This window comes from Aptenodytes patagonicus, chromosome 19 (genome assembly GCF_965638725.1).
Source record: "Aptenodytes patagonicus chromosome 19, bAptPat1.pri.cur, whole genome shotgun sequence".
Lineage (NCBI taxonomy): Eukaryota > Metazoa > Chordata > Aves > Sphenisciformes > Spheniscidae > Aptenodytes > Aptenodytes patagonicus.
Window position 1 is genome coordinate 3285145 of NC_134967.1, and position 21739 is coordinate 3306883.

At 40.8% G+C, this 21739-nt stretch overlaps 2 protein-coding genes across 2 annotated transcripts in view; one reads left to right on the forward strand and one right to left on the reverse strand.

Moving 5' to 3' along the window:
* Positions 1 to 21739, forward strand: part of LRRC38 (leucine rich repeat containing 38) — a 109342-nt gene that overhangs the window by 68031 nt on the left and 19572 nt on the right. The gene's annotated exons all lie outside the window — the stretch shown is intronic.
* Positions 10411 to 18075, reverse strand: LOC143169069 (arylacetamide deacetylase-like 4). Its single transcript, XM_076356234.1, has 4 exons — positions 17829 to 18075; positions 13256 to 13472; positions 12538 to 12601; positions 10411 to 11513 (listed from the first exon to the last, which is right to left on the reverse strand). Exons 1-4 carry the CDS (start codon positions 17982 to 17984, stop codon positions 10736 to 10738), a joined length of 1215 nt encoding a protein of 404 aa, XP_076212349.1. The 5' UTR covers positions 17985 to 18075; the 3' UTR covers positions 10411 to 10735.

Consider the following 21739-nt stretch of genomic DNA (forward strand, 5'->3'; position numbering starts at 1 on the left):
GTATATTATTAGTGAGGGATGATTAAAGTTAGTGGCAGTTGTTCAGTGAAATAATTTTTCTGTTTTGTATTCTTCTTATTGGAATTTCCTTTTCCACACGGTTTTAAAGTTAGAGCTCCCAAACTGTTTTCCTATCCTGGCTTTTAAAATGAAATTCCAGCCTGAAAACTGAATTAGTCCTTAGCTTCATTAGCATAATACTTAAAGCAAAGCAATCATGGCAGCTGATTTGCATAATTTTAGCTTGTGGAGCTAAGAATGTGTTGGATAAAGCAACACAGATTTGCACCAACATTGGTGCAATAGGCAAATCCTCGGCTGTTCACAGTAAGGGCTTTTTCTTTGCTGAAGTTGGCTGATTTGGAGCTGCCTTTCCCTTACATGGAGCACAAGTTTAATGATAATAGTTAGTTACAAATGTCAGACTGTAGAGTGTCGAAGCCAAACCCAGACACCCATGGTCAGTGCTCATTCTGTCCTAAGCTTATCAACATTTATCTGTAGGGCTTTTTCCGTAACACAGCAGGATCATCCTGTTGATGTTTTGGGTTATTAGTTCTGTAAATAGTTTCTGTGTAGTGTGATACTATAGCACAGCCTGTTTTTTTTTTATTGAGCATTTGTTTTGCAATATATTCCCAGCAAAACAGCAGAACAACACAGTTCTTACTAAGTGCTTATTTCTGATGTCTGTGCCATCAATCAAAATATCCTGAAATAAATTATTGCATGGAGATCAGCTTTGAATATTGTATTTCAGCATTCTTGACGATTTCTTATGTTTGAATCCTCAGAGGAGGAAAATTCTGTGCTTTCAAAAGCACCTGTAACCAAGAATAGTAAACTCATAAAGGCACTTATTACTGCAGTGGCAGTAAACAAAACTTTTAAGAGCAACCACTAACAATTTAATTAAATACTTGATATTTGGAATAAATCAGTTGAGATTATGAAAGCTTCATACCAAAGAGGACATGTATGTCTGCTGTAGCTGTATAAGCTGTTGCTGACACCGTATTGGCAGGAGTCTTTTCTTGACAGTATTCAGTGAGTCAATAATTAAACGCCTTTAATCAAAACCAAAACACCTCACAGATGCCATCTCTGTTTTGAAACTTTGATGGATCTGATAGAGTGGAAGAAATATTTCTTTACTGTCTTTTTTATTTAAAAACAAATAATTTTTTTTATTATTTAAAAATAAATAAAAAAGGGACAGTTTGGGGGTTTTGTTTGTTTGCTTTTTGATGTTGTGCCCTGGCAGTTGTCTTCAGTAATAATCTGTTGTACAGTCGTGACAGTCTGAACAAAAATCTTTCAATTATGCATTATAGCCCTTCTGTTGTTAAAGAAATGTTGGTTAAGTAATGTTTCAGAATAATATCTTAATATTTTACTCTTAGAGCATACTCTGAGTATGCTCAGTTAGAGCATATTCTAACTGTATGCTATGTCAACACCTCAGTCCTTCCTCCCTGTCCTGTTAAACACAGTTTCCATGTTTTTCCAGAATCAGGCTAATCCCATGGTCTTAGAGCTACTTGGTCCTTCTGGGGATGCTCATATTCACAACTGTTTCGTGATACTTGGTGCCTTACATTCCAAAATGCTCATGTGACTCAATCCTGTTCCTGCATGTCACTTTTCTACTGATGCTTGTTCAGAGATGCTTCAAATATTACCAGTCTGGTCAGCTGTTCCTGTACCTGCAGATGTATGGGTAAAAATATCTATGATCACTGTCAGTCTCTCACATTCCTAACAGTCAGTGGGTTTTTTGGTGTTTTTTTCCCCAATTGTTTTTGAGGTGTTAAACTGTCTTTGCAAACAAAAAGGCTTTTTTTCTTTCTGGCAGTAGAGAGATACCCATCTTGGATAAAAAGCTACTAGTAGTAGCTCTTTAAACTGTAGGTGTTTGCTGATATGTTTTGCTACATCCATTCTTTTATTCTTTCAGCAAGCTCATTTCAAAATCCCAGCTTCCACAAAGTCTTTACCTATCCATAGATGAGAACAGACTTGCATTAGCTAAATAAGATTGAAGAGATTCCACTAAACTGGAGAAAATTAACACAGCCTGGAGCTTGGCATTGTAAGGTGCATTATGGATATGCATACGGTTCTTTATTCTTATAAAACAGTCAGCTACTCAGAGCTTCCAAAATTGAAACTTTATTAATTGAATTTAGTGTTGCTGGAGACTGACATGTTCAATATATCAGTTGGTGAGTACAGAATTGATGATAATTCAGTAAATTCTTCCCATTTTCTCATCAGTGAGCCTCTGTTTATGCAGGAAGTTAGTCACCTCTAAAATTAATTCTTTTCTTAATTTTTCAGCATATTTCTAATGGTCATAGTAATGATAGAAGGCAAAGTATTATAACAATACCTATTCAGAGAAAGATGACCTTGCTGTTTTTTCTCCACGCTTAACCTGTCAGTTTTTGTAAGGCTTATGTAGATGTGGAATCACAGACCTCTTTATAGATTGAGAATGCATAAAACTCATCAACTTTCACACCAATTGTTTATCAGCATAAGAGGCAGGCAGCTTTCAAACCAAACACTAATAAAGGCAAAAGTGTCAGGATAGTTGGTGCTAGTGAGTTATGCAAATGTCACGTGTTACTGTTTTTCTTGTAACATCTTTCTCTAAAATATTGCAAAACATTTCACTTCTGATTGTAGGCTGTGTTAGGAAACACAGCCTACAGTTAGCCTATAGTTCGTTGACTATTGCGGAGCTACTATGTGTAATACAGGAAAATATTACGAGGATTAACTAAAGCATGGTAAAGTTGCCAGCTGTAATAACTGAGGTATTGATTCCATCAAGTATAGCCAGGCTTAATAACTAACATAATAACATAATAAGGCATAAAGCTAAGAAAACAGGAAAAAATAATGTATTCCAAAGAAGAATTAAAAGCAGAAATAATAGCTTCTGATACGTTCCTTTTTTTTTTTTTAATGTACATTTCAAAATGAAACAATTTGGTAAATATAATTTGCCTGGCTTTTGGTTTCTTGGTTTGGTTTGTTGGGTTTTTTATTTGCTCCAGTTAATTTAGTAGGACAATTAGACTCTGTAGTGCAATTTAAGTAACTTCAGTATTGCCAAGTAGAGCATGTAAGAAACTTACTGTCCTCCAGTTCACATTTCTTTTCTTGTATTTATGTAAACAAATGACTGAAAGCATCTCAGACCCCTTCATACCTGTAAGCCTTAGTCTTCCGATCTGCAAGATGGATTTAGTATGCCCTTTACAGTGACGATAAGAAGCTTTAAGAAATTACAGCTTAGTACGTGCTCTATGATACTGGTTTTTAAAGGTGCTATATATTTGCTTGATCTGTCTCCTTCATTTAGCCTACCCCTACCTACCTTTCAGTGTCCTCTCTTTTTGTTATCTCCATCTCCCCAACCCAAATTAGTAGCTACTCCCTATGCATTTTGCTCTTACTCATGACTGAAAGCCGTCTTTCATTTAGTCTGCCGTAAATCTTTATTTTAACCTTTCTTCCTCTCAGTTATTCTTTGAAGTCTGTGCCTTCCAAATGACTCCTGGGTGTCGTGGTTTAACCTCAGCCGGCAACTGAGCACCACACAGCCACTCACTCACTCCCCCTGCCCTGATGGGATGGGGGAGAGAATCGGAAGAGTAAAAGTGAGAAAACTCGTGGGTTGAGATAAGAACAGTTTAATAATTGAAATAAAATAAAGTAAAATAGTAATAATAATAAAAATAAAAAAAGAATATACAAAGCAAGTGATGCACGATGCAATTGCTCACCACCCACCGACCGATGCCCAGCCAGTCCCCGAGCAGCGGCCCCCCCAGCCAGCTTTCCCCAGTTTCTATACTGGGCATGATGTCCCATGGTATGGAATGTCCCTTTGGCCAGTTTGGGTCAGCTGTCCTGTGCCCCCTCCAGCTTCTTGTGCACCTCCAGCCTTCTCAGTCGGTAGAGCATGGGAAGCTGAAAAGTCCTTGACTAGTGTAAGCACTGCTTAGCAACAACTAAAACACCGTTGTGTTATCAACATTATTCTCATCCTAAATCCAAAACACAGCACTGTACCAGCTACTAGGAAGGAAATTAACTCTGTCCCAGCCAAAACCAGGACAATATCCACCCCTTATTCTATACCATCTACATCATGCCCAGGTCCCTCACTTTCAAATACATTCCCATTAATCACCACCCCTTTCCTGTCTTTTGATATATATACACACACAGATATCATTCCCTTAGTCTATGGGCCATCCCTCTAAAATATTCATTTGAGTTCATTTAGTCCATGACTTTGGGCTCCATCTGTCATAATAATCTTTCAGGGCAGGAAAGATGGAGATGCTATGCGGTGTTGGATTGTTTCATGTTGAAGTCAGTTCTGGTTCTGTCATCACTGTGCTTTGCTCGGTTTCATCAAAGTTCATTCTTCATTAATCTGGGTGATTCTCATTGCAATACCTTTGATATGGCATATAATACTATGTAGCAATTAACATCATACAGTTCAAATTATGGGCTATTCTCACCCAAAATCAAATCTCCTTGAGGTACACATCGGACTTCTCCATCCTTCCACATTATTCCACCACCCATTGCTGTCAGTGTAGTCTTTAATAGTCCATTGTATCCATAGGGGATGTGATCCCACTCAGTGCCGTGCTCTTTGGCCCAGGTGTCTATGAGGTTGTTTCGGAAATGAGTCCCGTTGTCTCACTCAGTCCTTTCTGGGGTGCCATGTTGCCATAGGACTTGCTTTTCAAGGCCCAGGATAGTGTTCCGGGCAGTGGCATGGGCCACGGGATATGTTTCCAGCCATCCGGTGGTTGCTTCTGCCATTGTAAGCACATGGCGCTTGCCTTGGCGGGTTTGTGGGAGTGTGATATAATCGATCTGCCAGGCCTCCCCATATTTATATTTCAGCCATTGTCCTCCATACCAGAGGGGCTTTAACCGCTTGACTTGCTTGATTGTAGTGCATGTTTCACATTCATGGATAACCTGTGCAATAGTGTCCATGGTCAAATCCACCCCATCTATATGTTGCATCTCTTCCTTGATGGCTTGAGGTGTGGCAGGTGGCATCCTTGGTGATGCCCACCAAGCTATAAATAATTCACCCTTATGTTGCCAGTCCAGATCCACCTGAGCCACTTCAATCTTAGCAACCTGATCCCCCTGCTGGTTGTTTTGATGTTCTTCAGTGGCCCGACTCTTGGGTACGTGAGCATCTACGTGACGGACTTTTACAACCAGGTTCTCCACCCGGGCAGCAGTATCTTGCCACAATGCGGCAGCCCAGGTGGGTTTGCCTCTGCGCTGCCAATTGCTCTGCTTCCATTGCTGTAACCACCCCCACAGGGCATTTGCCACCATCCATGAGTCAGTATAAAGTACTGGCCACTTTTCTCAGTCAGCAATGTCTAAAGCCAGCTGGATGGCCTTTACTTCTGCAAATTGGCTCGATTCACCTTCTCCTTCAGCAGTTTCTACAACTTGTCGCATGGGACTCCATACAGCAGCTTTCCACCTCCGATGCTTTCCCACAATATGACAGGACCCATCAGTGAACAGAGTATATTGTTTCTCATTTTCTGGTAGTTTATTATACAGTGGGGCCTCTTCAGCACACATCACCTCCTCCTCTGGCGATATTCCAAAATCTTTGCCTTCTGGCCAATCCATGATCACTTCCAAGATTCCTGGGTGACTGGGGTTTCCTATTCGAGCCCGTTGTGTGATTGGTGTGACCCACTTATTCCACGTAGTATCAGTTGCATGATGTGTACAGGGGACCCTCCCTTTGAACATCCAGCCCAGCACCGGCAGTTGGGGTGCCAGGAGGAGCTGTGCTTCAGTGCTGATCACTTCTGAAGCAGCTCGAATCCCTTCATATGCTGCTAATATCTCTTTTTCAGTTGGAGTATAGCAGGCCTCGGATCCTCTGTATCCCCGACTCCAAAACCCTAGGGGTCGACCTCGAGTCTCCCCTGGTGCTTTCTGCCAGAGGCTCCAGGTAGGGCCATTCTCCCCGGCTGTGGTGTAGAGCACATTTTTTACATCTTGCCCTGCCCGGACTGGCCCAAGGGCTACTGCATGAACTACCTCCAGTTTAATTTGTTCAAAGGCTTGTCATTGCTCAGGGCCCCATTTGAAATCGTTCTTCTGCCGGGTCACTTGATAGAGAGGGCTTACGATCAGACTGTAATTTGGAACATGCATTCTCCAAAAACCCGCAACACCTAAGAAAGCTTGTGTTTCTTTTTTGCTAGTTGATGGAGACATGGCTGTTATTTTGTTGATCATATCCATTGGGATTTGACAACGACCATCTTGCCATTTTATTCCTAAAAACTGGATCTCCTGGGCAGGTCCCTTGACCTTACTTTGTTTTATGGCAAAACCGGCTTTCAGAAGGATTTGGACTGTTTTCTTCCCTTTTTCAAAAACAACTTCTGCTGTGTTGCCCCATACAATGATGTCATCAATATATTGCAGATGTTCTAGAGCTTCACTCTGTTCCAGTGCAGTCTGGATCAGTCCATGGCAAACAGCGGGGCTGTGTTTCTACCCCTGGGGCAGTCGGTTCCAGGTGTACTGGATGCCTCTCCAAGTGAAAGCAAACTGTGGCCTGCACTCTGCTGCCAAAGGGATTGAGAAGAACGCATTAGCAGTATCAGTTGTGGCACACCACTTGGCTGCCTTCGACTCCGGTTCGTATTGAAGTTCTAGCATGCGCGGCACAGCAGCACTCAGCGGCAGCATGACTTCATTCAGGCCACGATAGTCTACTGTTAGTCTCCACTCTCCATTAGACTTTCGCACTGGCCGTATGGGACTGTCAAAGGGTGAGCGAGTCTTGCTGATCACTCCTTGGCTCTCCAGTCGACGAATCAGCTTATGGATGGGAATCAGGGAGTCTCGGTTGGTGCGATATTGCCGCCAGTGCACTGTTGTGGTAGCGATTGGCACCTGTTGGTCTTAGACCTTCAGGAGCCCCACCACAGAAGGGTCCTCCGAGACACCGTGTGGGGTGGACAGCTGTTTAATTTCTTCCATCTCCAAGGCAGCTATACCAAAAGCCCATGGGTAGCCTCTTGGGTTCCTGAAGTACCCTCTCCTGAGGCAGTCTATGCCAAGGATGCACGGAGCCTCTGGGCCAGTCATAATGGGGTGCTTCTGCCATTCATTCCCAGTTAGGCTCACTTCAGCTTCCAATACCGTTAGCTGTTGGGATCCCCCTGTCACTCCAGAAATACAGATGGGTTCTGCCCCTTTGTAGCTTGATGGCATTAAGGTACACTGTGCACCGGTGTCTACTAGAGCCTTATACTCCTGTGGGTCTGATGTGCCAGGCCACCGAATCCACACAGTCCAGTAAAGCCGGTTGTCCCTTTCCTCCCCCTGGCTGGAGGCAGGGCCCCTCTAGTCCTGGTCATAGTATTTGTTACTCATTTCCTGTAAATACGAGTCAGAAGTCTCTTCATTAAGATCAGGAGTAAGATCAGCCCTTCTACTCTGTCTGGGGAACTGCCCGCTGGAAACTGGAGCAGCAATTTTCCTGGAAGAACCCCCTTTTGTGATTGTTTTTCCTTGCAACTCACATACCTGTGCCCCTAGGGCTGAGGTAGGTTTTCCATCCCACTTCCTCATGTCCTCTCCGTGGTCACACAGGTAAAACCACAGGGTGCCCCATGGTGTGTACCCTTTATATCCTCTCTTGAGCAGAAGAACGCTGACTCCTAATAGCTGAGATACTGGTCCGTACAGGTGGGGAGTAGGACCTATCCTCTTTGAGTTGCTGGACCTCCCAGGACAGTTTCTCCACAGCTGAGATGAGGGAGGAAGAGAGACTTTCTTCGTATTCCCGCAGTTGGCCGGCCAGTTCATCCACTGTTGGTCCCTCTCCATCTTTCCAGGTCAGTATTGTCAACGAGTTGGCATATGACACTGGTGCGCTCTGTACCAACTTCCACCAGATGGGTCATGTGCACTTGACTTCATCTGGATCTTTGGATAACTGTTCATTGTCCAGGTCACCATAAATCACCTCAGCACAACTAATTCCCTCAGGTACAGGATACCTCTCTCCATGGTGGTCCACTTGCCTGGGTGACATGTAACATCTTCCTTAAAGGGATACCTTTCCTTCACGCTTGACAGGAGTCGCCTCCAAAGGCTGAGGACTTGTGTCCCTTTTCCAATCGCTTTGTTGGTGCCCCCTTCCCTGGAAAGGGATCCCAGCTGCTTGGCTTCTTTACCCTCTAATTCCAGGCTACTGGCCCCATTATCCCAGCATCGGAGCAGCCAGGTGACAATATGCTCGCCTGGACGACGGCTGAAATCTTTTCGTATATCTCGCAGCTCACTCAGGGATAGAGATCGGGTGGTTACCGCCTTGTCTATGAGCTCTTCCTCTTCTTCCTCCCTGGGCAGCGGCCAGCTCTCTTCCTCCCATTCTCGTGATAGCCCTACTCCAGCGTAGTCTGCCTCATACACTTCTTCCTCCAGCGCCCTTTTAGAAGAAGCTTCTTCCTCCCTTACTAAATGAGCCAACTTCCGCTTCCAAGATTTCTTCCTGTGTATAGGAGCGACTGATACCAGCACAAGTTGGTTCTTTGGTTCAGCTGCAGTGCCTGCCACCGGGGTTAGAGTGGCCACAGGACCCGTCGCCAGGGTTAGAGTAGCTGCAGGGCCTGTTGTTTTATCGTCAGATCCAAAGACCCTCTCTTCCCCTTGAGGGGGGAAGGGTACTTCTTTACCCTTGAGGGTACTGAATAGTGTTGAACAGGGCTCGGTAGGCATGGGCCAGGCCCCAGCACGTTGCAGTGATCTGTGTCTCTCTGGAGTTGCCAGGGTGACAGCGTACTTTTCCCAAATACTCTACTAATTTTTCAGGATTCTGCACTTGTTCAGGGGTGAAGTTCCAAAACATTGGGGGTGCCCACTGTCCTAGGTACTTGCCCATCGTATCCCACACACCCTGCCGCTCATAACTATCCAGCCTTGGGGCAGATCTCTGGATGATATTCTTAAATTGCTTATTAACCTTAGACAAAACCGAAACAATATTCCCAAGAAATACCAATAGAAGTATCTTAACTACCCAAGGATGTTCAAGATACTGAAAAGTTACTGTAATGAAGGAGGAAACTCCTCCTAATAGAAGAAGGTAGCAGCGCTGCCATTTTGTATTTCCTCCATAAAAAACCTCTCAGAGGAGGAACTATAACTGCTAATTGTCTCCATGAAGTGGTACCCGAAGTACAGTAATGGCTTCAGTACAAAGCTCAAATACCAGATTAAGCTCAAGGCCAGTGTTTTAATAACAAACCTCCCAGGCAAAACATCACTAATCACTGCAGAGCACAGCAAACTGCAAAAACACACCAATCTCTAACATGTACAGCAGAAAAAAGAGCAGGATGCAGATCAGATAAACTAATATCGAGAACAGATGAATAAATATTGTGACCTGCAACTGTTAACAGATACAAATTCCTTAATGTGCTCTGGTTAATGTGTTATTATCTCAAACCCTTCGGGCCCCACGTTGGGCACCAAAAAGGACTGTTGTCGTTTAACCTCAGGCGGCAACTGAGCACCACACAGCCGCTTGCTCACTCTTCCCCCCTCCCCCCGGTGGGATGGGGGAGAGAATCGAAAGAGTAAAAGTGAGAAAACTCATGGGTTGAGATAAGAACAGTTTAATACTTGGGGGAAAAAAAAAATATATACAAAGCAAGTGATGCACGATGCAATTGCTCACCACCCACCGACCGATGCCCAGCCAGTCCCCGAGCAGCAGCTCCCCCGGCCAGCTTTCCCCCAGTTTCTGTACCGAGCATGACGTCCCATGGTATGGAATGTCCCTTTGGCCAGTTTGGGTCAGCTGTCCTGGCTGTGCCCCCTCCCAGCTTCTTGTGCACCTCCAGCCTTCTCAGTCGGTAGAGCATGGGAAGCTGAAAAGTCCTCGACTAGTGTAAGCACTGCTTAGCAACAACTAAAACACCGTTGTGTTATCAACATTATTCTCATCCTAAATCCAAAACACAGCACTGTACCAGCTACTAGGAAGGAAATTAACTCTGTCCCAGCCGAAACCAGGACAGCATGATTTTTTTAATAGATGTTGTATTCCTTAACCAATACTTTTTAGAACATCTGTAGCTCCAGCCTAACCCTTTTCCTGACCTCCTCTCCTTTCCTTCCACTTCTTTCTTCTATGTCTAATGCTGAAATCTTTTCTGCTACATTCAATTCTCTTTAAGCTTGCCTCAAATTCAGCTTTCACCAGATATAGGCTTTGATAAATCATTGACTGTGCTCATTATACACTTAACCTGTAGATTCATGCCCTGTTACCTGCCCCAAGGTGTACTCAAATCGCGGTTTGTGTATTAATACTGCCAGAACTTTATTGAGCCACACTGCATTGCAAAACACTTGCCATTGGGACCAGACCTTTTATGGGTACAGGACAAAACTCTGAAGAGGTGGTAGAGGAAAGAAAGGTAAGTTCACCTGATTTTGCCTATCATAAGAGAAAACGAAGGAAGAGCCATCACCAAATCAATTTATTGGGTAAAAAGAAGACAGGTACAATGCAGAAATTTAAGATGATGATTTAAGAAAAGGAAAATTGAGGGTGTTTCTTTAAAAATCTTTGCGAGCAATGAAAGATAGGAATCAGGAATGGAAAGCAAGAAATGGAATTTTACATCAATCTTAGAAAATTTACTATCTTTTCCAGGCCTTTATTTCCAGATCGGAATGTTGACGCCCCACTGCAAAGAGCTAAGAATACTATTCCATGGAATCCCTCTTGCAGATGGCACCAGGTCACTTTTATACCATGATCCTCTAATCGTTTCTTGTACAGCAGTCCATCATCTCTAAGCACATCAAATTCACAGGTCAAAATGAAAGTCTCAGGAAGTTGAGCAATAACACTGTCTTCAGCTAGCAGTGGTGAAAAAACAGGGTCAAACACAAGCTTGAACAGTGTATAGAGCTCTTCTGAGAATGGATTTATTGCAATTGGTTTGTAGCCTCTTGTTTTAAACTCATGAGGGATGTAGTCAGGATTCACCCATTTCTGATATTTCAGTTGCAAATCTTCTGGAATATGAGAGCCTTTAAATATTGCTTCCATGACTGACAAGTCTTTATTAAGATACTTCAAACCAAGAGCAAGGGTTCGTTTTTTTAACAAAATGGGGACTCCCTCATTCTGCTGATAAGAAGGCAAATTAAAGTCCACACACTGGAGAAAAGGATATATTAGGATTTGTGCTCTCAGCTTTGGGAGATCTCTTCTGTTCACCAGTGCTTGGGCAACAGCAGCAGTGAGTGTACCTCCACTACTATCTCCACAGATGATAATGCGGGAAGGGTCTACTCCATAATCTTGTGCAGTCCTCATAAAGTGTATGGTGGCAGTGAGACAATCCTCAAACTGGGTTGGAAATGGATGCTCAGGAGCTAAGCGATACCTAAATAGGAGTGGAAGTGTTTTAACATAGCCATATCTAGTGAATGATCCCGTTGTCATCTTTTCATTCATATATTTCATTCTGAAGATAGGAAAATACTCTGAGTTTATCATTACAGCAATAGAATTGATCGTAATTATTGCTTTTGATGTATTATTTGCTACTATTGTTAATATTTGGGGGAGTCAGTGCACTATTCTATCTTTGCAAAATACTTCTTTACCTGTCTTTTAGGTGACTGAAGGCACATGCTGAGTTATTGTAGAATTAGGTGGCAAGGCAGGTATGTACGAATCAGTTATCGACAATTCTAGTTAGAAATTGAAGTGAACATTTCCCAACAAATTGTTAGAGAATATGAGCATAGAAAATTGCTAGTGAAAATATGAAAGGTTTTCAGTGGTTTTCTATAAGCTGAATTCTTTATAAACGGAATCAATACGAGTTAGCGGTTCTTCAAGTATTTTAGGATGTAAATAGTAATGAGTGCAATTTTAATCAATTTCCAAGACGTCAACTCTTTTCCTGAACTTTTAAAAATCGATTCTTTTAAAAATGCATTACAGCTCATCAGAAAAATACTTTAAATGTTCATCTCAGGTTGATTGCAAGTTAAATGTGGATATCCCCCCCAGTTTTTCAGAACTACTGCTAAAATGAGTATTTAGTAGTCTGGGCAGCTGTGTTTTTAACAGAAACAGTTACACTTCAAACACAGTGTTGGCTTTCAACTTAAGGTGGTTTGGATATGGCTTTAGGAAAAAAAAACATCCTCACCTCTTAGTGGTGACTACAAATTATAAATTATTATAATGGATTTTACTTGGAAATAAACAAGTGGGGATTAGTTGACTAATTCTTCCTAAGAGTGATTAGTGCTGGTGAAACACATGTGATCATTAAATATAAGTACTGTATGCACTTTACAAGGAACTTGGCTTGCAGTGACTATGCATTAAAGACTTACAAACCTAGAAGGAGGCACAAATGGCTATCATATAGTGTCTGGATTGACTCCACTTACCCAACAGACACAACCACTGAATTGCTTTTTTTAGCCAAATAGCGGCATGTTCTTTCATAGGCCCCTGTAAAACAAAATATTTCAATGGAATTGTAACTTGCTTTAAAAATAAGTTGAATGAAAATATTCTGAAATTTCTATCTCTATTCTGTGATTAATGCTACACTGTAATTCTCTTATTGTGGCATGGTCTAATCTTTTATTATTACATTGCTCACAGCTTCATTATGTCTGTGGGAATCTTCTTGCCAGTGAGAAATCTAGCACAAGATTTTTTTCTTGTGCATGAGCCACCATCTAATCTCTTATGCCTTTCCATTTCAAATGCCAAAACGTATTTTTTCCTTGTTTTGCCACTATAAAGACACACAGCAGTATACACACACACAAGCTTGCACACACATGTGAACACAAATTGGGTTCTTTAAAATAAGAGATAAAATTCTAATGAGATTTTCAACTTTTTTCGTAAGCATGAAGGAAGAAAACAGATATTATAAATGATCAGAGAATAAAAGTCCTAGATACATGACCTGTATAAAGACAATTTAACATGATGCCTACTGCATGTAAACAAAATTATTCTGCTGTCCTGAAATTAATTTTGTTGTTTATAATGCTTAACCTACTAACTCTTCTTGTCATTTAAGAAGTAGCATGTCAGATCAGAAACTACATAGTATTTGTAGTTATAGCTCATATTATATATATTACTTACGAATGCTTCCAAACTGTCCAACTCCTCCATGAAAATAAAGGATTCCTCTTCTTTGGCCAGTGGTTGATATTTTTGGCTGGTAAAGTCTTACTTTAACCTTTTCAAACCTTAAGTCCTTGATAAAAAGACGTTGATCTTTTAATGGTGGTATTCCATCCATTAAAGCCCTGAGGAAATGGACCTCTGAGGTGATACCTACTTTTTCCAAAAATTTTGCCTGTTAATAAAGGGAAAGAAACTACAAATTAGTGCAAATTTCCATCTTACCTGGAGATTGATCGTGAAAAATTTAAAATTCCATGGTCAATTCAAACTTTGTCTCCTGATGACACAATGAAGTGGCCGGTTATGATGATGATGATTTGGACACATCTTCATTGTAATGTCATACCTACCAAAATTTGAAATTCAAAGAGCAGCAGATTTGACAGGAATGGATGGACTTATCTTCTGTAGCTGCCTTGTGTCCATGCTTCTCCAAAAGCAAGGCCTTTGAGCCTGTGGGAAAGCCAGCCTGAGAGTTGCTTTCACAGAAGCGCAGTAACTTGGCTCATTAATACCACCTTACATCTCTGGCAAAAATGTTACCAGTACTATCTAGCAGAACATAGGGTTAGCTTTGGTGGTAATTTCTAGATTATATCAGAAATGTTAGATGAGATCATGGTGTTTTTCAAATTATTTCATTCTTCAGTGGTGAAATCCTGGCTTAGTTTTTATCAGGAAAAAAATCAAACTCTTAATAGTAGATAAAAGAAGGTGTCAAATACTTCAACTTGTCAGGTGTTTAAGTAGCCATGTGTCTGAACAAAATAAGGAGTAGTTACAGCATTTTAGACTTCAGCTTTGGATGAAGAAATGTGGCTAATACTTTAGTTTCCCAAACTCACACTACTTTTTAACTTGCAGAAAAAAAATTCTGTGCCATCTACCACAGCTGGCCTCCTGCACAAGAATAGCTTTGAACCTTAGCTTGGTCTTCTCACAGCTCAGTGATTCTTACTTAAACGCTCAGGCTGAAGATTCTTATGTCACTCTCAGCTAGTCTACTTCATTGCATCTGGATGGCTTTAAGCTGTTTCAGTTGTCTGCTCTAGTCTATTCCTGCTCAAGATGAAAAATATGAGGCAGTATCACTATTTTCACTATATTGGATTAAATTTTGTGCTTCTCTTCTTCAGCAGTACACTTCTCTAATGAGTAATTTAATTTGCTGTGTTGCCGTTATTCATGCATATGTATTTAAAAAAAAAATTTGCATATACAAAGGTATACGCTGCATGTATCTTAAAACCCCACAATAAGTCTTGTGGCTTTCACCTCACATTTCACAGACCTCCTGTAGCTCAATAATATGGTCCTGTTAAGTTTGATGTAGGTATCCCATTTTAGGCCATTTGAGGAGCTGATCCCGTATGCAAGAAGGATCATCTTGTGGCCAAGTTTTAGTCTCACACTGATTCTTTCTACAGAACTCCTGTATGATGTCCATGGGAAAATAATTTTGTTTCTTTAATCCTCCAATTCCCTCTGGTATTTTCTTTCCTCACACTAATACTTTTGTAACAGTAAAGGTTAAACCTGTAATTAGCTATGTTGTTTGTATATAATATACAGATCATCTTTGTCTTGGAAATACTGACAAAAAATAGGAGTCCTTATCAACCGCTGTGTTTAGTGTTGGCAGGCTGACATCTCATTTTTGTTAATCCTGCAGTTGCTTCACGGGTCAACTTTCATAGAGATTGGCATTTATTTTTATTGTTCTTAGTCGCTTCACTGTTAGCTGTGAGTATCTTCTGTGGATTACTGCAACAATGTACAGTTATGGCAGACATCCGTAATTGGTATCATCACGCATAATCTTCATAGTTCTTTCTGTTAATATGCAAATGAAATTTTAATCTTGTGGTGTTGTTTTAAATTGTATTGTTTTAAATTGTATAGTTCCTGTGAATAGAAGTTCTACAAGAACCAGCAGAATTTGCATTTGTTCTTTGTTTTCTGATTCAAGTCCATTTTTTAGTATATATGCTCCCTCAAAGTTAGGTATTGGGTTTTGGCCTACAGTTTCTGGAAAAAAGTGATCACTTGCATGACAGCTGCAAGACTGGGCTATGTGTACATAAAGTATAGCTAGACTATGTGTCACTGGTTTCTTTATTACCAGAAATCCCACTTTCAGGATCTTCATGTTCATAAAGCTTGCTCTTTTGCAGGTGATTAACCAAGTCAGTCAAACATGACTGACATTTTGACATTTGTAAATAAGTGTGACTGCTTAGTAGTATAATTTGTAAACCAGTAATTGGAGAGTTTGGTTATATGTTCATTAAGGGTCTTCTAACACTATAGCTGACATGACAGCTTGAAAATTAATAAAGACTTGCAGGTAGCATAAGACAGTCGGAGTATGGGACTAGAGAACTGCGACCTCATTTGAAGCATTGTCTAGCTCAACCTCTGCAGTCACACTAAGGGCAACAGTGTCTGGCGTTCACAGTGAAATACTGAAAAACTGATCCCACTGGCATGGAGATTTCCATGCACCAGGAGAAAAGCTGTGTAAGAGCTGCATTAGCTTAGAAGTGGGAGTGCAGATACATGTTCAGGCAAAGGACTAGGGCCTGCAGCAACATGCACATAGTAATAATGTCTGTGGGAGGGATGTGACAGAGCTGTGCTATCCGTGGTGTTAGGGTCCTTTGTCCTCTTTACACAGGTACAAAGGCCTACCATGTACGCCCCAGAACTCATGTGAATTGCACTTTGTGCTAGCCCTTCTACCTAAATCATTACTAGAATAAATGGGGTACAAGATGCTTACAAACTATTGACACAGTAAGTAGCATAATTTAATCAGCCCCTCTATTTCCCAGACAGGATCAGTTCTAAGTCCCCTGGCTATTGTTTAGCTTTACTGATATGTCAATTTTTCTTCTTATAGACTGAATATTAGATGAAAAAAGAAAGGATGAGTTAATAGATTTTTCAGTGAAGAAGTTTTATTAACATTAAGATGTAGCTGTTTTTATTTAAGTATATCCTCATAGGTGAATGCAGACATTTCTTCATAAAATCTATTAGATTGGGCACAACTACTTCAAACTGGTTTGTCTCCAGTGACTTCACATGCATCTTTTGTCCCAGCTGCAGACTGGATAGGCTAGTAAACTTTGATTTTCCCTGCAGTTTTGACATCATGGGCTGTCATCCCTTGAAAGGATTTGGCTACTTTGGCATAAGTAATTGGCCTAACAACAATACCAAGAGTTGCTACGTGACCCAGACTTTACTTGCATTTAAACTTTTGTATAACCGTACGTTAATATTCTTATCTTTCTGCTCCTTTGAGGTGATGTGGTACAGTGCTTTTGCTTGGCCTCTCACTGGCCAGCAGAAGGGATACAAAATGATAAGATCAGAAGTTAAAAACTGCATTAATCACCAGTAAGTTTCTAAATTCTGCAGTTTAGCTTTTTCCATATGAGTTACACAAAGATAAAACTTTGTCTGATGGATAAAGAGTATTCGTACAGTGTTTTGAAAATGTGGAAGACCACACATTGTATAGTAGATGTAAGAAAATTTAATTTTACTTCTATTACTATCCTATTTTATTGCATTGCTTTACTCTTGTAGCAGTGTTCAGGCCTGGGTGGGGCACTTCTCAAGAGACATGATGAGTCATATTCTTAGGAGCTTACTGGCTGACTTCAAACAAAACTTAATAAGCAATGTAGCAGGGAAAGGGAGGAAGAAATAATACCATTAGAACATGGAATTGAAGTCAAATGTAATGCACAAGCCGAAGAACCTGAAGGTTTTTTTCACAATTTAAACAACTAAAAGAAAAGAAGCTTGATTTAGGTATCACAGAAGAAGTGTTTTTAAAATGACAGAGGCAACAATTAATTCAGGAAAGGATAACTGATGAAACAGAAAGACAAGTGAAAGTCCCATTTTAGTTTTGAAGAGAAGCAAGGATGAAAACCAAGGGAGGATCAAAAATGTGCCAAAACCAATGACACAGAAAGACAGCTTTAATGTTATGTATACTATCCCAAAAAAGAAAGTCATATAGACGTACAGAAAGGCAAAAGATGATGAATGTGGCAGCTGTCTTTCAGATGGCTTGGAAGCAGAGTGATACAGTTGTAGAAGAGAACTGAGATCACGGACATTATTTAGTTGCTCATTCTCTAAATAAGCACTGTGTTATACAGAGCAGAAGTTCCACATACACAGCGCAGTAAGCTTCTTGCATCTTTCAGCACTGCATTGAGGCAACAGAATTAAAAAGCTAAAACATAGCCCATCAGAAAAAACTGCAAATTACAGCCTGCAGAATTTTATTTTTCCCATGTTGTTACCTTTGGTGCTGCATAGCAAGCAGTAGTGTCTATTACACCCAGCTGAGCTGAAAGTATCTGCAGTGGTGCTCACATCACCAAATTAATCCAGTTGCGTATTTGCAATATATTTAAACATTGATTCTAAAAACCTCACCAATCCCTTACCCCTCTGTCAGAAATTAAATTAAAAACTCCAGCTTTAATCAAGTTGCACTTACCAGACCAAACCCAAAGTTCAGGATGTAATGAAAAATGTAAAGCTTTTGGCGCTGACTAAATCCATGAGGGATTTCTGCCTTGGGGTGTTCATAATAGAATGCCATTGCCACAAAGACAGTCAAAACAGCAAGAAAAATTGCTAGGAGGAGTTCCATCTCACTATACTGTTAGGAGCCAAGTGGAAGAACCAACTGTGGCTTCCTTCCCCCTCTGACTGTTGAAGTATTTCTCAAGGTAAAGGCGCAGGATTAGCAATTCTCTTCATATCCCATCATCCAGCTTTTAAAAATGCCAATAGGAAGATGAAAACATGTGACAATCAAACCATACAATTAAACAGACAGTAACAATTAGTCATGGGAGAGGCTTGCATAAGCAGTTTTTCATGATTGCAGCTAACATGTTTTGAGTCTCTGCCCATCACCATAGAACCAGTGCTTGATATATCATTTGTAGCATCAGTGTTATGAGAAGACAAAAACTTGTTATGTCTCTCCCTATTTCTTGAATACAGTCAAGTCTGTATTATTTCTGAGTTCCTGTGAGTTCCTGTGGAACAGGATTTCTTAGTAATCATCTTCAGAGCTGCTCAGTTTCTTGATTTATTGTGCCTTCTCACCTTACTTCTTCAGACTTTTAGTGAAATCAAAGTTTCAGTATCGCAAACGTATTTCATCACATTTGATGACTGATTTTGTACACTGCTATGCCATTGCATCTTTGAGTCTAATGGAACCAGAAGCAGCTGCAGCCTGAAGTGTCAGTGCTTTGCATCTTGCTTGATCCTCCTTGATATCTTTTCTCCAGCAGGTGAAAACCTGTACCAACTGTTACGTTTGTTTGTTTTGTGTTTGGTTTTTAACGGCCTCTTGGTTGAGCCTTACAGTACTGCAGTCTCTGTCTTCTCATGAATATATTACTTACAGGTGTCATTCCAGGTAGAAATACAACTCCAGCTGATGAAAACTAGACTTGGACTTCATGGTTTCAGTGCTAGTAGCAATGACTAGACATCAGCAGCCCATTCTTTTCTGTATACTCTGCGGTGAGCTTTAGGATCTGTGCCTTCCTCTGGAACTAACATATTTTTCAGTACACAAATTATTAGTGGAAAGATTTAACCTGAAACAGAAAATCTGTAAAGCAAAGCTTTTTCAGCTCATATGATGTCGCCTTTGGGAACAGTGTCTTTTTACCAGTCTGCTCAAACTGTGAAGGCAACAGATTCTCACTCTGAAAAATAGCAGTATGGGTAAAATGAGTGTGTAAAATTTTTCCTTGAATAATAATAAAAAAAAGAGTACAAGGGATGAGCTGACCTTGAGATATATATTAAAATGAAACTAAATGCAGAGAACCCCAGAGCTTTAGAATGCATAATCCATAACCTGCATAGGAAAGAAGACCTCAGACTTGATTCCTGACTTATTTTTTCCTGTTTATTAACTGTTTAGAATAAACAGGAAGGAACTTCATTTTTGAGGCTGGTGATACGCTCTCTGAGAAGAAGCTGATTCCGTGTTCTGCTGCCTCTGCCCAAACTGTTTCTTCATTTTATCCAACAACTCTTTGCAGACTTTCATTTCCCAATGTCCCCGTTCCCTCTCCCTCCCTTGCCAGAAGGTTGTTTACATGCTAAGTATAAAATCAGGTTCCTTTTTGTTTATTCTTCCTTGTGGCACTTGATACAGTTGCCCAGCTTGACAGGGGACATTGGTGAAAGGCACATTGCCTGGTGGTTGGGACACTCCCTTGGGAAATGGAAGTGGTGAATTCAAACCCATCAGGACAGAGGTGCGTGTGGGGTTCAGCTTTCTTATAGCTGGGTAGATCATTAGGAAATACTGTTACACAAAACATGGTTGCAGCTCCCTTGTTTAGCATTTAATAGTGAAAATAATTAATCATCTTTGTGCCTAACTCTGCTGTCCCAATGAGTTAGGTGTGGTCTAAATATACTTATCAGATTTGGCCCCTCTGGGGATCTAAGTAGTCTTCTGACACTTGTGACTGATCCTTTGTACTAAGGTTCTTACCACCTGTTGTTCATTTGTTTTCTAAATCTTTTTGGTGCCAGTCCTTATGGTAGCCAGTTTGCCAACAGCTGGTAGGTCTTGGACTCTTTTGGGCATGTTAACTAGGTCCAGACATCACAGCACCCCCACGAACCCCAGAGGCTCCACACAAAGACTGGATGTGCTGGAATCTGGTATCAGCTGTAGAAGAAACAAGCTAGTTGGTTCCTGAAGTAATAAACTGGTTTTTTTTGGGGGGGCATTACAGGTACACAGAGTAATAATGTTTTATAAGCATAGACTCAGCAATTTACAAGCTTGCTTGAGTCCCAGGATGGAGAACCATTGCCTAAATAATCTTTCAAATGTATGCTCTCTCTGGCTTCTGATTTTTAACCTTATCTCTTGCTCATGTAGGATAGACCAGAGGAATTGGTCTCTGAGGGCAAAATCCCATTTTCTCCTACACCAGGAACTCCTTTTCTTACTAATTTCCAGTGCAGAGCTAAATGTCAGTGCCTGAACTCTTGTCAATACTGAGCCGGCATCCTTAAGCTTTTTCTCTGTTGTGTAGCTGCACACGCTAGGGGAGGCAGAGACTGAGCCAGTTGCAAGGTAGTCTTCAGGCGGTCCCAAGAACTCTCTGCCTGTCTCTGAATCATGGTGCTGATTAGGTGGCAACTAGGTACTCACCTGCTTAGACTCGACACACCGAGTGTGAATGGATGCCTGTACTCGGATACTGGGAAACGTTCCCGAGAGGAGGTGGCTGCTTGACCCAGGAAGCTCCTTTTGAGTTCTGCAGAGCGTGAGAGCCATCTGGTGCTTGAAGTCTGAACTTGAAAACCGAGCTAGCCTAGTCAAGTCTTCACCAACATACTCTGACTGCCGTTAGCTGTAAGCTTGTATGCAAAGCACTGACAAGATCTGTTAACGGCTTGTTTTGTGTGATAATTTCTCCGTGCGTGCAGAATTTTGTGTCTATAATTTTTTCTCTGTATGCATAATTCGTTGTGGAAAGACATTGGTGTGCGTAATTCTGTAGGTGCACTGCAAGTTTGCTTGATTGTGTTTTAAGTACTTGACTGTAGCTCAATGAACGTGCAAACAGTGAGATGAACATGCTGTCAGGAAGTGTCTGTATAAAGAGGCTAGTAAAAATTATTTTGTATCTTTCCCTAGAAAAAAGAAAAATCTTTAAATGAGTGATAATTTTGAAAACTAATTCCACACTTTGGAAACTATGAAGTGTCTTCAAGTGAACAAACATTCTCTCTTAGCAATGCAAGATACGTAGCAGATGTGTAATTAATTAAAATAAATTAGAGGACAGGAATTTCTGTGGAGACAATTAGATCTTGCAACTTTCTAAATTTTAGAAAATATGGGAGTTGCTACTAAAAAAGGAATACATTGTTTCAGCACTTGCTGTTCTCTGCTTATCCATCTGCATACGATGGTTATAACCCTCAATACGGATTAAAATGCATGAGAGCTAATTCAAGAGAGCTAATATTTCTGATGAAATATTATAAAGATAAATTTATTAATATTTGTAGTAAATTAAGACCTACAGATAAAGGACCATGGAATAATCTCAGGAGTAGATCAGTGTAGAGTTTGGACATTGGCCCATAACTGAGGCATAAGTCCAGAGACTGAATAATGAAAACAAGTATTGGATTGCTGAACTGACAAGGAGTATGATACACACTGCACTGACTGAGATGTGTGTAAAATAGTATGTGATCATACGTGATCATCTCATAACTTAAAACATACAAAGTGGAATTGTATGGACATCCTTAGTTCTGGCATTTCCAACCATCTCTGTACCTGCAAATAATCATCAAAAGAAAAGCCTGGTATAGAAGATGCAAAGAGCGGTACATGAA

Bases quoted from the DNA above. Each gene is read 5' to 3' on its own strand.
- LOC143169069 (XM_076356234.1), bottom strand. From the start codon at position 17,984: ATGGAACTCCTCCTAGCAATTTTTCTTGCTGTTTTGACTGTCTTTGTG. The intron at 13,473-17,828 runs GTAAGTGCAACT...CTTTATTAACAG, and splicing joins TGAACTTTGGGTTTGGTCTG to GCAAAATTTTTGGAAAAAGT. The intron at 11,514-12,537 runs GTAAGTGGAGTC...ACTCCTATTTAG, and splicing joins TCAGTGGTTGTGTCTGTTGG to GTATCGCTTAGCTCCTGAGC.